The sequence below is a fragment of the Artibeus jamaicensis genome, unplaced genomic scaffold (genome assembly GCF_021234435.1).
Source record: "Artibeus jamaicensis isolate MK-2021 breed Jamaican fruit bat unplaced genomic scaffold, CSHL_Jam_final scaffold_1019, whole genome shotgun sequence".
Lineage (NCBI taxonomy): Eukaryota > Metazoa > Chordata > Mammalia > Chiroptera > Phyllostomidae > Artibeus > Artibeus jamaicensis.
The window spans coordinates 1812589-1826600 of record NW_026522025.1 but is presented as its reverse complement, the minus strand read 5'-3'; the positions used below and the strand labels follow the sequence as shown (position 1 = coordinate 1826600).

Sequence of the window (14012 nt, the reverse complement as noted above, 5' to 3'; positions counted from 1 at the left end):
CCCTCCCTACGCCTGTGGCAGGACAACCACCACTTCTCAGCACCCTGTCTCCGGGAAGATATCTCCCACTCTTCCGCTCTTTCTCAGACAACATGGTTTTTAGGCTTTTCCCTACCAGGAGCTCCCTCCTGGCATGTTCCACACCCTTCTTGAACAGGGTCCAGAGCACCATGGTTTTACACATGGCCACTATTTTGCCAGAATGAAGCACAGTGCCCTGCATCCCCTTAGGTTCCCCACGGTCTCTTTGTCCACATCAGGCAAGTGAGAATAAAAACAGAGATTGTCCTGTTCACTTTGAATTCCTTTCTGAAATGACGTTAAGAGAAGAAAATTGCTTGTGATCGGGGGCACTAGATGTGCAGCCCCAACACGGCCCTGTTCGCTGGGAAGCAGTGCTTGGTGGCACAGCTCACCGCAGCTGTAGAAGGGGGTCTCCACATACTGAGCATCACGCTGTCAGGGAAAAGGGACACTTCTGCTGGGCATTGGAGTAGAAATACAAAAGCAGCCTGGTGCAGACCTGAGCTCCAGGAGGTTTTGGAGAAAGAGCTCCAGTGTTGAGGTTAGACAGACCAGGTCCCCCACCAAAGGCAACATTCCAGCCAGTATGGTTACCACCCACTGAGCGCTTCCTGCCTGGGACACTGTGCAGAGGCTTCACCAACATTATTTTGTTTAACTATCACAACAACCTATGAAGGAGAAACTGATTAGTCCCATCATACAGGTGAGAAAACTGAGGCTCTCTGGTTGTATAGCTTCTTCCAGGTCATACGGGTAGTAAGTGACAGCTGGGATTTGAATGTAAGTTTGCGTCTCTCTTTCTGACCATTATAGTGCATGGACAACCCTTACTGTCCATGAGGCTGTAAATAAGTGGCAACCATTGTGAGCCTCAATCATGCCATCCCCACTACCCTGCATAGCTGCTCTAGGGATTAAAAGGAATAACATATTTAAAGTGTCTGGCATGTAATAGATGTTGAAAAAATTTTAGTTTCTCCCTCCTCACATCCCAGCTCTCCAACTTCAAGTGACAAGGAAAATCACTTAACTTTTCCTGGACACAGCTTTCCCATGTAAAACCTGGGTATGTTGTCTGAACTCTAACCTTGCATGTTGACAAGTCAGGCAGGGTTCAACTTGGGCCTGCGGCTCTAGCCTCCCAGCTTCTTGTGTTTTGTAGCGTGTCTTTCTGCCGGTATGCACAGCTCTGGCACGATTACGATTATGGTTTCTTCCAGCACACATCACATTTACAAACCACAAATAACAAAGTAGAAGATGCCGGAAGAGCCCTAGCATGTTAATTAAGAACAATAGTGGAAGCAACTGGCCAAAAAAATGCCAGCAAGTCGGAAGCAGAGGCAGCATAGCTCTGTTTATTGACAGAAGGCAGTGCAGTGTTGTACGTTAATTGGGGAAATGGGTAAACATTTGCCAGCAGCTCCCCCCCCCCCAGTGCATTGGAAGACAGACAGCAGGCTGGGCCCTCCCCACCGCCTTGCCTGCCTATCTGCCCAGAGCCCAGGAGATACCAGTAGAGCGAGGGCTTTGCTGTGGGTTCCTTATAAGCAGAAAAGATTCTAAAGGCAGTTGTGTCTCCTTAATGATCCTCCTGGGCATACCAGTTTTCCATCTGGATTCAGTTGAAGGTAGTCCTCCTTCAGCTCAGCGGCCTGCCTGAGACACTCGGCCCTCAGGAACCCCCTCCCAGGCAGCAGAGCCATCTTATTGGGTGTGACTTGAGTTTAGCAGAGGACAAGACTGCCTACCTCAGGTGCTGCAGCCTGTGCACAGGCCCAGAGCTCCTGTATCTAACAGAGCACACTGCCCAGCCTCTCACCGCACATGCTTACTGCTGCCCCTTTGTCTGTGTCCATCCCTGCCATTGCTCGCACACACGGCAGCCATCACTGAATACCGGCTCTGTGCCCAACACTGTGCTAATTATGTAATTTTTCTCATTTAATCCTCCATCAGTCCTGCAAGAGTAATACTAATTCCAAAGCCACAAAGCTAATAGCCAACACAGCTGTGATTTAAACCAGAATCTTTCTGGTTCCAAAACCCATTGCCCTTTCTACTAAACCAGTATTTCTCAGCGTTTTAATGTTCACGATCTCTATACCATGTTTCCATGCTCGTGGTTCTGTTTTGTTCATTACATTCTTTTTATAGGTGAAATCACATGGTATTTGTCTTTCACCACCTGGCTTATTTCACTTAGCATAATGCTTTCCAGTTCCATCTTGCTTTCACAAAAAGTAGTTCTTTCTTTCTGCTGTGTAGTATTCCATTGTGTAAATGTAGCACAGTTTTTTTATCCACTCATTTACTGATGGGCACTCAGGCTGTTTCCAGCACTTGGCTGTTGTCAATAGCACTGCTATGAACATTAGGGTGCATAAGTTCTTTTGAGTTGGTAATTTGGGATTCTTAGGGTATAGTCCCAGCAGCAGAATTGCAGGGTCAAGGGCAGCTCCATTTTTAGTTTTCCGAGGAAATTCCACACTGTTTCCCACAGTGGCTGCACCAGTCTGCATTCCCACCAACAGTGCACTAGGGCTCCCTTTTCTCCACTTCCTCGCCAGCGCTCGCTGTTTGTTGGTTTATTAACGAGGCCATTCTGACCGGTGTGAGGTGAGCAGCGGGGGAGGGGGTGCTGGTGAACAGAAGGGGAAAAGACTAGTCACAGAACATGTACGAGTGACCCACAGACACGGACAACAGCGTGGGGACTGACTGTGGGATCAGAGGGCAGGGTGGGTGGGGGAGGGCAAAGGGGGGAAATTTGGGACAACTATAATGGAGTAACAATAAAAAATGATGATAAACTAAAATAAAATTCATGATCCCTTTTGTTAAACAGGACATTTTTGTTCCTTTCTCTCACGTCCGATTCGGAAAACTCCCCACCCCTGCCCCAGGCCTAGGAGGTCCTAAACTTGGCTTAGGATCCCTGCACGACCGGCACATTCCAGCTGAGCCAAGATTTTGTCGAGCTTTACTGTCTATAGTTCACATTATGGGAGAATTTTTTTTAATTTCTGAAATATAATTATGTTACGACATGGACTCTTTTTTCAAACTGAACATCCACACACACACACACACCCCCCCCAACAAGGAGATCGTGATGCACCTCATGAGGGAGCCTCTCCTCGCCAGGGGAGGGACTCATCTTTGGACATAGAATGGGCGTTCTACAGTTATTACAGGAAAGATGAGCCCCAAAGGCTTAGCTCTTACCCCACCAAGCAGAAAAGGCCCTCCCCACTGTCAGCAGTTAGCCAAGGAGCAGTTACCGGGAATGCCACTCAGGTGTTTAACCAGCATCTTTTCCATCCGTTCTGTTGGCCAAGCTGAGCTGTACAGGAGGCAAGGAACCTCCACCTGCACAGGAAGAGGTCCAGTCTTCTGAACCTATGCCTTGAGGTCAAATGCTAGTTCTTCCACTAAACTCTGATCCCTGGTTTCCTCGCTTATAAAATGGGAATAACAACACCTGCCGTACAGGGCTCTTGTGAGGATCAAATAAGATAACAGCTGTGCAGATGCTCGTGCCAGTGCACAGTACGCTCAAGGTCGGTGTGCATGGACAGGATCCTAATGTCATGTGGAGAAAACAGTGCTCGCTCCAGTCTTTTGAATGTGTGCTTTCTTTCTTTCTTTCTTTTTTTAGATAACCCAGCTGGACCCAAATAAATCGTTATTGGAGGTAAAGTTGTTCCCTCAAGAAACCCTTTTCCTTGAAGCAAAAGAGTAGACACAGCCCAGCGGGGGACCCCGCCGCCCCTGGACCAGCGGAGGCCCGCATCAGGAGAAGGGCTCTTGCCATCCACCTACACGCTCGTCTCACAGAGTTCAGTGTCACACTTCTGCCTCTTGCAAGATTGCTGGGAAAAAAAGTAATAATAAACATAGCTACTCAAAATGTCCCATCCACGAGTGTATGTTCCCAACCCTCGTTACAGAGAATTACAACTCTGCCACCCTCCCTAATGCCTTCACCCCGCCCTCGTTCAGTGACTGACGCACTGTTAAGGGCGAGTGATCACAGAGTAGAATTTATTCCTCCCCGGCACCCGTCATCTCCCCGCAGTGTCTAGGATGGTTCCGCCTGTCACAGGACACCAGGATGCTGTGTACTTGATACGTCTCATTGAGCTGGGGCTTGTACACCTCTGCCTTTTTATTCTCATTACTGGATTTCTACTTTGTCACCCACTTTTAAGAGGCAGTCGGGGGGGGGGGGGGACTCAAATGGACCTTCTTATCCTGGAAATGAAACATTATTGTAGAAAAAAGCATTTCATATTTGTTGGTACTTTCTGACCTCTTACTAAGATGTAAGGTTGTGTTTGAGGACTGCATTTGACTCATATGCAAGATATTTATTTACTGCTGCCGCCTGGGTCTCCAGGTTCCCCCTGGGACGTGCTTGCAGTTCCGCTGCAGCAGGGGACACTGTTCACGCACTCAGTGTGAATGTTGAGATGGTGTGAGGAGGCCAGTACCGGGACGTGGGCGTCGGTGTGTGGCCCGGCCGCAGGAGGCTGCTGCTAGGTTGGGTTTGGACAGTTAGAACCTCGTGGGCACGAGCTGCCCGGCTGCCGGCCTCTAGTGTACAGTGAACGCAGCCCCTTCCTTTTCTTTCCCTCTTTCCTTCACTAATTGGGACCTCGTCACTTGGTGTTTCAAGCCCCTCGTCTATCACCAAAATCCCATCAGTCGTCCCTTGCTTGGACTCTGGGCCCAGCTGTATTAAGGAATTTGCTCCATCTTTTATTCTTTTAATGTTTTAATATTAGATATCCAACTCCCATCTCGAAAGGGATCTTATTCAATGGCTAAAAATTCTGATTTCATATAGTTAAGAGAACAAACTTTGGGGCTCAGCTCAGACAACATGTGTTGCTTGAACCCACACATAATTTTGGGATGATTTAGTATATGGGGATTTTTGTTAATCAGTGGGTTTGGGGGTTAGGGTTTTCAGCTCATGGGAACACTGTTTATACCTTTACCAACAGTGATTCATTTTCAGTCTTGGAATGTTTCTTCACATATGTTTTTGTGTCACCTGTGGTCTCTATCCTAGGGTTTGGGATCCTGATTTGACATTTTGTACTTGTGCAAAAGAGAATCCTAAGTGCTGGGTGTTTTCCCTGGCCTAAGCCAAGGGGTTATCAGAAGACTAACTGAAGCCCAAGACACGCCTGGTCATTCTCCCTCTGCCCAGAAGTTGACATTGGCCAAGAAAATTCCATTTGTGTCTTTTCTCTGTTGCTCCAACCAGGGACGTCCCCTGAACACACTGTTAAAGAGGTGTGTTCTGACAACAGACTCGTGCTGCGTCTGCCGAGGTGCAGGCCTTCTCTGGCCCCAGAGGTCTCCCCAGGGAGGCCCAAAGGAAGAGACCCCCTGCGGGGGGTTCAGCCTGAGCACTTCCAGCTCCACTCTACCTTCTAGCCTAGGGGCCCAGTGCTACAGATGCACTAGAGCACCAGCTCTTCTTTTTCCAGGTAGACCTTGCTCTGTAGCTGCCATGGAGAAGCTACAGCCCTGAACTCAGGCCATACTCAGGAACAGCAGCAAGGGGGTGGGTGGGGGTCGGAGGGGTGGGGCTCTGAATTCACTTTCATGTTTAATCTGTTCCATCTGATTTGGGTTTGACATCATCATACTGTTCCTCCCTAACATCCTCACTTCTGTATTCCAATAATAGAGACTTTACTCTGAAACTGATTTCATAAAAGTTATTAAATGCTACTTGAATGTGTATGGAGTTTACACAGCTTTCCTCAGCCCCGTCTTAGAAGGTTCTCCTTGTTCAGCCACATAAAATCCTTTCCTGTAGTCCCATTGCAGGGAAGGGCCTCAACTATGATGCCCACTGTTCACTCCTGTCATTCTGGCCTCCTGAGCTCCAGGACAGGAGGCCAAAGCAGTCATATGCCTTTTCTTGCACACACACAACCTTACAATGACTAGAAAACATTAAGCGACCTGCTGTCACCACAGGAAGGGCGATGACCTTTGCAATTCTCCCCCTACCGTTAGACTTCCTTGGGCTTTGCATACCAGCCTCCAGACACAAAGTCGATGAGCACCTGTGCTTGGTGATTTTTTTGTTTTTGTATTTTTTTAAGATCTTATTTATTTATTTTTAGAGAGAGGGTAAGGGAGGGAGAAAAACACTGATTGATTGCATCTTGCACACCCCCAACCCAGGGACCTGGCCTGCAACTCAGGCAGCGCCCTGACTGGGAATCGAACTGGCAACCTTTTGGTTTGCAGAACAATGCCTAACCCACTGAGCCACACCAGACAGGGCTGTGCTCAGTGTCCTTAAGCCTAGTGGTTTATAGTGAAGCTTCAGGGTCCCTCGTCATCCCCCCCCCCCCATTCTGGTTCGCTCCTCTGGGATTCTTGGAGAATCAGTTGTACATTTGGGACATTAGTTTGGAGATTTAAGGAAGTATTGCTGATTTCACACCGCCTCTCAGGAGGTGCAGTTTGGGGTCTTCTGGACTGTGATGTTGCCATTATCTGGCACCACTAGCTTTATGGGACAGACATTTTTCTTCTCTGAATTGTAAGCATCCAAAGACTGAGTTGGATGAGAGCATGTTTCATGGAATCTTTCTTTTTTAATATAGTAGAATAGAATTTAGGCTTTTTAAAATTTTACTTGGTGACATTAAAAAAAAGTTGGTGCTCAATTTCATTGAAATTGGTGCTCCCAAACTAGTCCTGCTGACCTGAGTGCTGGTTCTCAGATGGGCTTTAAAGATGTTGCAGAACTCTGTGGATTTCCCCCAAAGCAGGGGAGTTGCCCATTTGGAAGTGGGAGAGGGTCTTCACTGTCTCTTTGAACAGCATCACTGACGGACGTACTTCCACCAGCCCCTCGTCTACCCGGCCCTGGATCTCAACAGGGGGGTGGGATGTGGAATTCTAAGTTAGGCCCAGGCACAACTCACAGCTGCCCCACTTTACCGTCTGCACGACCCTTTCACACGCATTGTCTCCTTTGATTCTTAGTAAAATTCTTGGTGGGAGACCACACACACATTCCAGTTTGAGCCCTGATTCTGCCAGTAGCTGTGTCTGAACCTCGGTGTCCTGATAACACGCAGACAGTCTTTGCAGTGTACCGCACCCTCCACACCACCACCGTCCGCCGCAGCGAGGGAAGCGGGGCGGAGGTGATCGTCCCTTCTTGCACGAGGGGCTCAGGGTAGTGGCTTGCCTAATGTCACACAAGATGTCAGCAGAAGAGGCAGGACCGAAGTCCTGGGCTCTGGTTTTCAGATCCACAGCTCTCCTATAAAGAACCTCAATTTTATCTCCAAGAAATTTTGGAATCCCTACAACTGTGCACAAAAAGTTTTGTGTGCTTTTCTGGAAGGAGAGTTTGTATTCATCAGATTCTTTGTGGGCTCTTTTGATGCCAGAAAATTGAGAACCACCATTTACCTATGCAACCAGCATCACACTTACTTGGGAACTCGAATCTGTCCCTTCTTGTCCTCAAGCCTTATTTTTGTCTAAAGGAGAACTGCAACCCCCAAAGAGGGTGAGAGGCAGCAAGAAGGATTTCTTGCCTTGAACCTCCCTCTGCATTTAGTGTTTCTCTTGTCTCAAATAATCTGCTTTGGGAGATGACCTTTGACAACCCCAGCTGGTCAAACGGCTCCTCCTCCTCTCTGCTGTATTTTGAAAGTTTGGTCTGAAAAGAAATATCAGTAAAAGACTTGCTCTCTAGTCTTCAGTCTAGTAATACTCTTTAAAATATATATATATATATATTTTTTTTAGAGACAGGGAAGGGAGGGAGAAAGAGAAGGAAAGAAGCATCAGTGTGTGGTTGCCTCTCATGCACCCCCGCTGGGGACCTGGTCCACAACCCAGGCATGTGTCCCACTGGGAATGGAACCACCAAGCCTTTGGTTCACAGGATAACACTCAATCCCCTGAGCTACACCAGGCAGGGCCAGTCTGCTAATACTCTTAATTTGAACCTTGTCTATGAGTTGTGGTTCTACATCTTGAAAGATCTGACGTGTGGTTTAGAGAAGAACTTCTGGAGCCGCAGTGCCTGGGGCCGAGCCCCTCCACGTGCTAGCAGTGCACCTGTGGGAAGTCACTTCCTATACCTGTGCCTCACCTTTTTAGCTATAACATGGAGCTAACGGTATCTGGCTGAGGATGTCATGAAGGTTTAACGAGTTAACAGTCAACATGGAAAGCAGTTTGAACAGCTGTTACCAGGTCTGCAGACTCATACAGGGTTAAAAGGAAAGGGTGGTGACGGCAGGGAGGAGGGGCAGTTCATGGGGGAAGACACAGGAAATGGGAAGAGCAGGCCCGAGGGGTCCGGACTGCTCTAGTGCCCTGCAGGGGAGGGAGGTCGGGAGTCCACCCGAAGTGCTGCTGGTACTGGGGCCTGTAAGGGCAAGCCAAGGGCATCGTGGGAAGGAGGAGGGCGAGGGAGGGCCGGCCTGCTGAGCAGATAGGATGTGCCCAGTGCCGTGCTCTGAGCATTACATACTTTATCTCATAACCCACAACAGCCCTGCTGGTGGGTGATCCTGACCCCATTTTGAAGAAGCAACGGGTCAAAGAGGTGAAGTGACTTGCCCGAGCCCCTGCTGCTAACAGAGCAGAGTTTGAGGCCCCAGCCTAGCTCCAAAGCTCCTGCTGTGTTTATGACAATGCAGTGCCACCTTCAAGCAAATATGACATATTAACAAGGCATCTCAAATAACAATTACAATAATACAATGTTTTCATAATGTTGGTGGACACAAGAAGGGGTAAAGCCACATTTTTGTGAAAAACTCAGCTGTCCAAAATGGCTCATCCCTTCGTGTGTCCGGAGCCAGAATTTAAGCAATGCCGTCCAGCACATGCAGTGACTGGAAGAGGGTCCTGTGGCTTCTGCCTTTGACATTTCCAAAGTCTATTCCCTGCTCTTTCATCTGTGATTCCACTGACACGTCTTCCCTCCCATCTTTACTGTCTCTCAGCTAGGTTATAAAGCCACATGCTGATTGATGTGTCTTTCTCCAGTCCCAGCTCTTCTAGACCAGTTGCAACTCAGCTGCCAGGAGCTTTCCAAAGCACCTGCCTCACCGTGCCATATCCCAGCTTTGGTCCTTCCAAAGGCTTTCCATTGCCCTTAGAACAAAATCCAAACACTCGGCTTGGAGCTAAAACTCCTGTCATCTGGCTTCTCCCCCCTCCCCATTATCACCAGCCCTGCTCTCAACACCACGCAGCTGGGGCTGTCCGAAGTTTCCTGAAGGCATTGCTCACTTTCTCTCACCTCTGGCTTTGCACACTATTCCCTTTGCTCTGAGTTACTCTTCCATCACAACTGGACTCTGGCCACCCTCACTTTCAGTTTGGACTTCAGCTCTTCCCAGATGGTTTCCCCAACCGTTGCCACACCCTCCAAGTTGGGTGGCCATGCGTGAATCTGCAGCCCTGCGCTGCCCTTCTCAGAGCGCTGGTCACTCAACTGTCTAAGTCTTGGCTCACATCTTTCTGTGCCCCCCACAACCCTCAGACTGTGAGCCTGCCAGAGGGTCTGAGAGACTTACAGGCTCAAAGCCTAGCAAAATGACTAGTATGTGGTAAGCACACAGTAAATTGGGACTTTCTAACTGAATTTAAACAAAGACAATGGTGTCCATGTGCTAAAAAGCTGGTCACTTCCATCTCTAACATCCAGTTCATTTGGGAACATTGTGAGGGCAGAGACCAGATCGCAATTATCTCGTTTCCAGAGCCAGCCCAGGGCTGGCACACAGCAGTCGTGCACCCAGTGGCTACTGAAGCAGTTAGTTAATTGGAGCTGGAGCAAAACCAACTGGAGCTGCTGAGAAGAGACGGAGAGCAAAGGAATTGGGGTTGAGTACTAGCTGAGCCCTGCACCGTGCTGGGGGCTCTGTGCACTCTGTCTTAGCGCACCATTTTCAGTGCAACTGGAAGGTCACTACTATCAGCATCCTTATTTTACAGGTCTGAAAACTGAGGCTCAGAGAAATTATGTCACTGTCCCAGAGACACACAGCTAGTAGAGAAGCTGAGCTTCCATTCTGATCTGAGGCCAAAGCTCAAGGCTCCTCTGTTTCCCCTCAAGGATGAGGCCGCCCCCCCCCCCCCATCTGCTTCAGTAGCTGCAACTTCCAACCCACACGCTCCTCCCCTTGCCTCTTAGGTTACCGCACTTGCCGGTTCTCCTCCCCCCTCTCTGTCAGGGCCCCCCCGGAGCTTTCCTGCTCTGCTTGCCTGGGAGGAGTCAGCAGCCCCTGAGCTCCTTGTTCTGCCCCCTGCTCTTCTCAAAACTCTCCTGAGAAAGGAAGCACTTTGTACTTCTGTGGCTCAGTTCAGATCTGCCCTAAGGTATAAACTCTGTGAGGCTAGGGCCCATGTCAGTCCGATTGTTTTATCCCTCAGCACAGGCCTGGCACTGTGTAGCTCCTTGATAAATAGATGCTGATAATATAGTGAACATTAATATCATGTTTATTGCATGCCAGGCACCAAGCGCTTTACTTGTATTAATATGTACTCCTCACAAAAACCCTCGTGACGTAGGACCTGTTACTATCCCCACTTTATGGGTGAGCTAACTGAGGCACAAGAAATGATTTGCCCAGGGTCCCAGTAAACCAAGGAGCCAGGGTGCAGACGCAGGCAGTTTGACTCCAGAGTTTGGGCTGTTCCCACTCAACTCCTCCCCCTCCAGGAGGCCTGGTGAAATCCCCAGGACAAGTTAGGGGCCTCTTCGAATCCCTGCATTTGTCCCCAGCAGAGCACGCACCACATTATTGTTATTATTTACACAGAAATCTTCCCCAGTGGATGGTGACAGGTCTGTCCCCACTGGGCCTGGCACAAGGCACAGATAGCAAATGTTATATGAATGAATGAACTAACAAAAGTACCTCGTGGTGTAGAACATTCTATCCCTCTACGTACATGAATGTACTGAGGCTTGGAGAGGTGAAATTACTTGCCCAGTATTTCATAGTTACCATATATAACACGCTATCAGCACTGCAAACATTTTTTCCACCACGTATTTTCATCGGGCCAGCCCTTAAATATGATTTCAGTGCCCTTTGTCATACGAAGTTTGGCTCAGCCTTGACTCATCCATTTGTTGCTTAGGTTTTTTGCCCAACACTGGATTCTCAGCTCCGCCCTTGGCCCAGCACCGCAGGCGTGGGTAGAGCCTCCTGCTTCAGGGCAGTGTGGCCAGTGCTAGAGGAATCCCAGTCCAGGTGGTCAGAAAGGCTTCTAGGGAGAGACAACCCCCTCCAGAAGCTCTAGCCAGAGTCCACTGCCCAAGCCCGACAGTCTGAGACCCCAGAGTTAGGAAACACAGGCCTGCTACAGGAGCGGGCTGGAGCCTACTCCTCTGGGCCCAGGTCTCCAGGCCCCCGCAAATGTTATCTGCCTTACGTGGGCACACACTGGTAACATTTGCATAGAACTTTTCTGAGGAGTTAGCAACAAGGAGTCTTACTGAAGCTTTTACCTGTGTTTTTGGAGCCTCAGGTGGAAGTACTTGGAAGGGGAAGCAGGTGTAGGGGCCAGGGACTTTGCTGTATTTCCAGAGGTGGGTGCCAAGGTCAAAGCTGAATGGAGCATCCCACATGGGAATCAGCTTCCTGGTTGGGTCTGCACAGTCCCTTTCTCATAACTGGGCATTTCTGGGTACAGAAGGTCCACCTTTGTCATTCTACAGATGGAGAGACCAAGGCCCAGACCAGTGAGTGGACCTGGCCAGGGCCTCTTCCCTCTGGCAGGCCTTCAACCGCACCAAGCATCAGGAAGGAGCTGGTTTGCACAGGTATTGCCAACATGCCTCAGTTCCTTCATATAAAAACCGAGGTGCTTTTTATGTTGGCACATCCAGTGGAAGGTCACAGACACAGAGGGAAGACATGTTCTCTGGAATAAAAGTAGTACAGAGCCCAGTCCCTGCCTTCGGGAGCCCCACTGGGAACCAGTGGTGTCACAAGGTGCCCCAAATAGCGGACGTCCTGAGGAGAGACAGGCCGGGGTCCCTCCAGAGGCGGGGTGGGCTCAGGGCTGTGCTGCATCTCCTCCCCGAGTGTCGCTGCCGCTTCGTGCCTCCTGGCCAGTTCCTGGCTGGTGGATGCCCCAGTGGGGTGGAGGGTGCTGGGTGCAGTGCGCAGGGAAGGAGATGGCCCAGAGGCCCGCTGGGACCGTGGGCACCCTGGGCCTGCCAGAGGTCCCTGGGCCATGAATTCTGACTCTGGAGTGGGTTTTCAGGTTATGATTCAAGATCAGAGACACCTTCTGGAGCCAGCTGCCAGCTTCCCAGTCTTGTTTCTAACGGAGGCAGAGAGGTTCTGAGGAGGGGACAGGTTTCCTCTCTGGAGTGAGGCAGAGAGAATTCATTCACTCCACAACTGTCAGGCTCACACTAAGCCCGACACCACCCCCGGGAACGACTTTGCGCCGGCCGTGTTCCTGAGCCCTCAGCATGGCCGGGGAAGCTTTGGTTTTGCTCTCCCCTTACATGGGAGGAGACGTGAGGAAGGCAGGTCTCCGGCCCAGGCCTGCGGGGCCCTGTGACCACGGATGCTGCTGCGGGTACACTCAGGATGGTGCCTGACTTGATGGGCGGTGAGAACCCAGTGTGGTCGGTGCCGAGGGGAAAGTGGGGGTTACAGGAGAACGGAAAGGGAGGGAAGAAGCCCCAAAGGAAAGAAGCTCCAAACCCCAGAAGAACTGCTCCCTTCCCCGCCCCACCCCACACATCCTCAGGGCATCAGTGTTGAGAACTGGGGGTGAGGAGAGTGGCCTCAACTCCACCTCCTAGTCTCTGACCGGTCCGTCCTGTGATGGGAAGAACAGTTCCCCCCTCGCCCACCTGGCTGTAGGACCCCGGGAAACATGTCCTGTCCGGGCCTCGACTCCCCCTGATAAGAATGGGACGCTGTGTGGTTCAGAGGGTGCAGTGCGCAGGTACCTGGAGAGCCGGCAGGGCCAGCATGTGCCCACTGGGCCTCTGGCAGGAGACAGTGGGGCATCCCGGGGCCCGGGCCGCACCGGGGGAGGTTTTGCAGGTAGCTCGCCCGCCTGGAGCTGGGGGCCCGCAGCAGGCACCTGTGCGTCAGTGCCACCTCAAGCCTGGAGTCGGAGCACCCACTGGGGCGGAAAAGCCAACTGGTAAGCCGGCTGCCCCACCCTCCCCAGACCCCGACCCACCAGGCCAGAGATTTAACACGCTGGGCCCCAGGCCAGCCAGTGCGGGGCCCTGAGTAGCCGTGCGGCTTGGAGCTCCACCGCCGCGCACAGCCCGGAGGAGGCCGCACGGCCCCCGCGGGGAACTGGGGGCCGAGGGAGCGGGAGGTGGGGGCGGGCGCGGTGCGTGTGAGCGCGGCCTCGGTGGACCGGTCGGGTCCCCGCCTCCCGGGCCCGTTTCTCCCTCTCGCCTCCATCCGGGTCGCGACCTGGGAGCTACGGGCGGGCAGTGCGCGGCCGTGGAAGGCTCTTCCCTCAACGCTTCCGAGGAAGGGTGGGGGCCCGAACCCAGGCCGATGGGCCCAGAGGGTGGCCCTGCTGCGCTTCCTCCTCGCGGCCCCTCCGCTCGCCCGCCCTGGCCCGGCAGCCCCAGTCCGAACCCGGGGTGGCCCCGAGGCGAGCCCGGGGAGGGCGGGCCACTCGCCCAGGGCTGCAGGTTACACGGCCCAGGAGGCCCCGACCCCGGGGGCCGCTGTCCCGAAGGTGCTCTCGGGGGTGGAGGCCGGGAGAGGACGGTCCGGGGAAGACCGCCCCGCGGCGCACACCGCCCCCAGGCCCCGGGGGGCCGGCGGATCCCTCGGGCCCCTGCGCTGTTTTCTCCGAGCAGAGTCGCCCGTCTCTCCCTCGCGTCCCCGGTTTGGCAAATGTCGGGCCCTGCAGACTCAGCCTTGGGAAGCTGTGAGACCTAATGGGGTGTGTGTGTGTGTGTG

General features: G+C 51.7%; 1 protein-coding gene across 1 annotated transcript in view; it reads left to right on the top strand.

Annotated features, from left to right (window-relative positions):
- FAF1 (Fas associated factor 1) overlaps positions 1 to 3945 on the top strand; it is a 410524-nt gene extending 406579 nt beyond the window's left edge. Inside the window, exon 19 of the mRNA XM_053655563.1 lies at positions 3689 to 3945. Coding sequence (XP_053511538.1) covers positions 3689 to 3772 — 84 coding nt within the window. The 3' untranslated portion in view covers positions 3773 to 3945. The remainder of the gene's footprint in view (positions 1 to 3688) is intronic.
- Positions 3946 to 14012: the final 10067 nt, after the last annotated feature.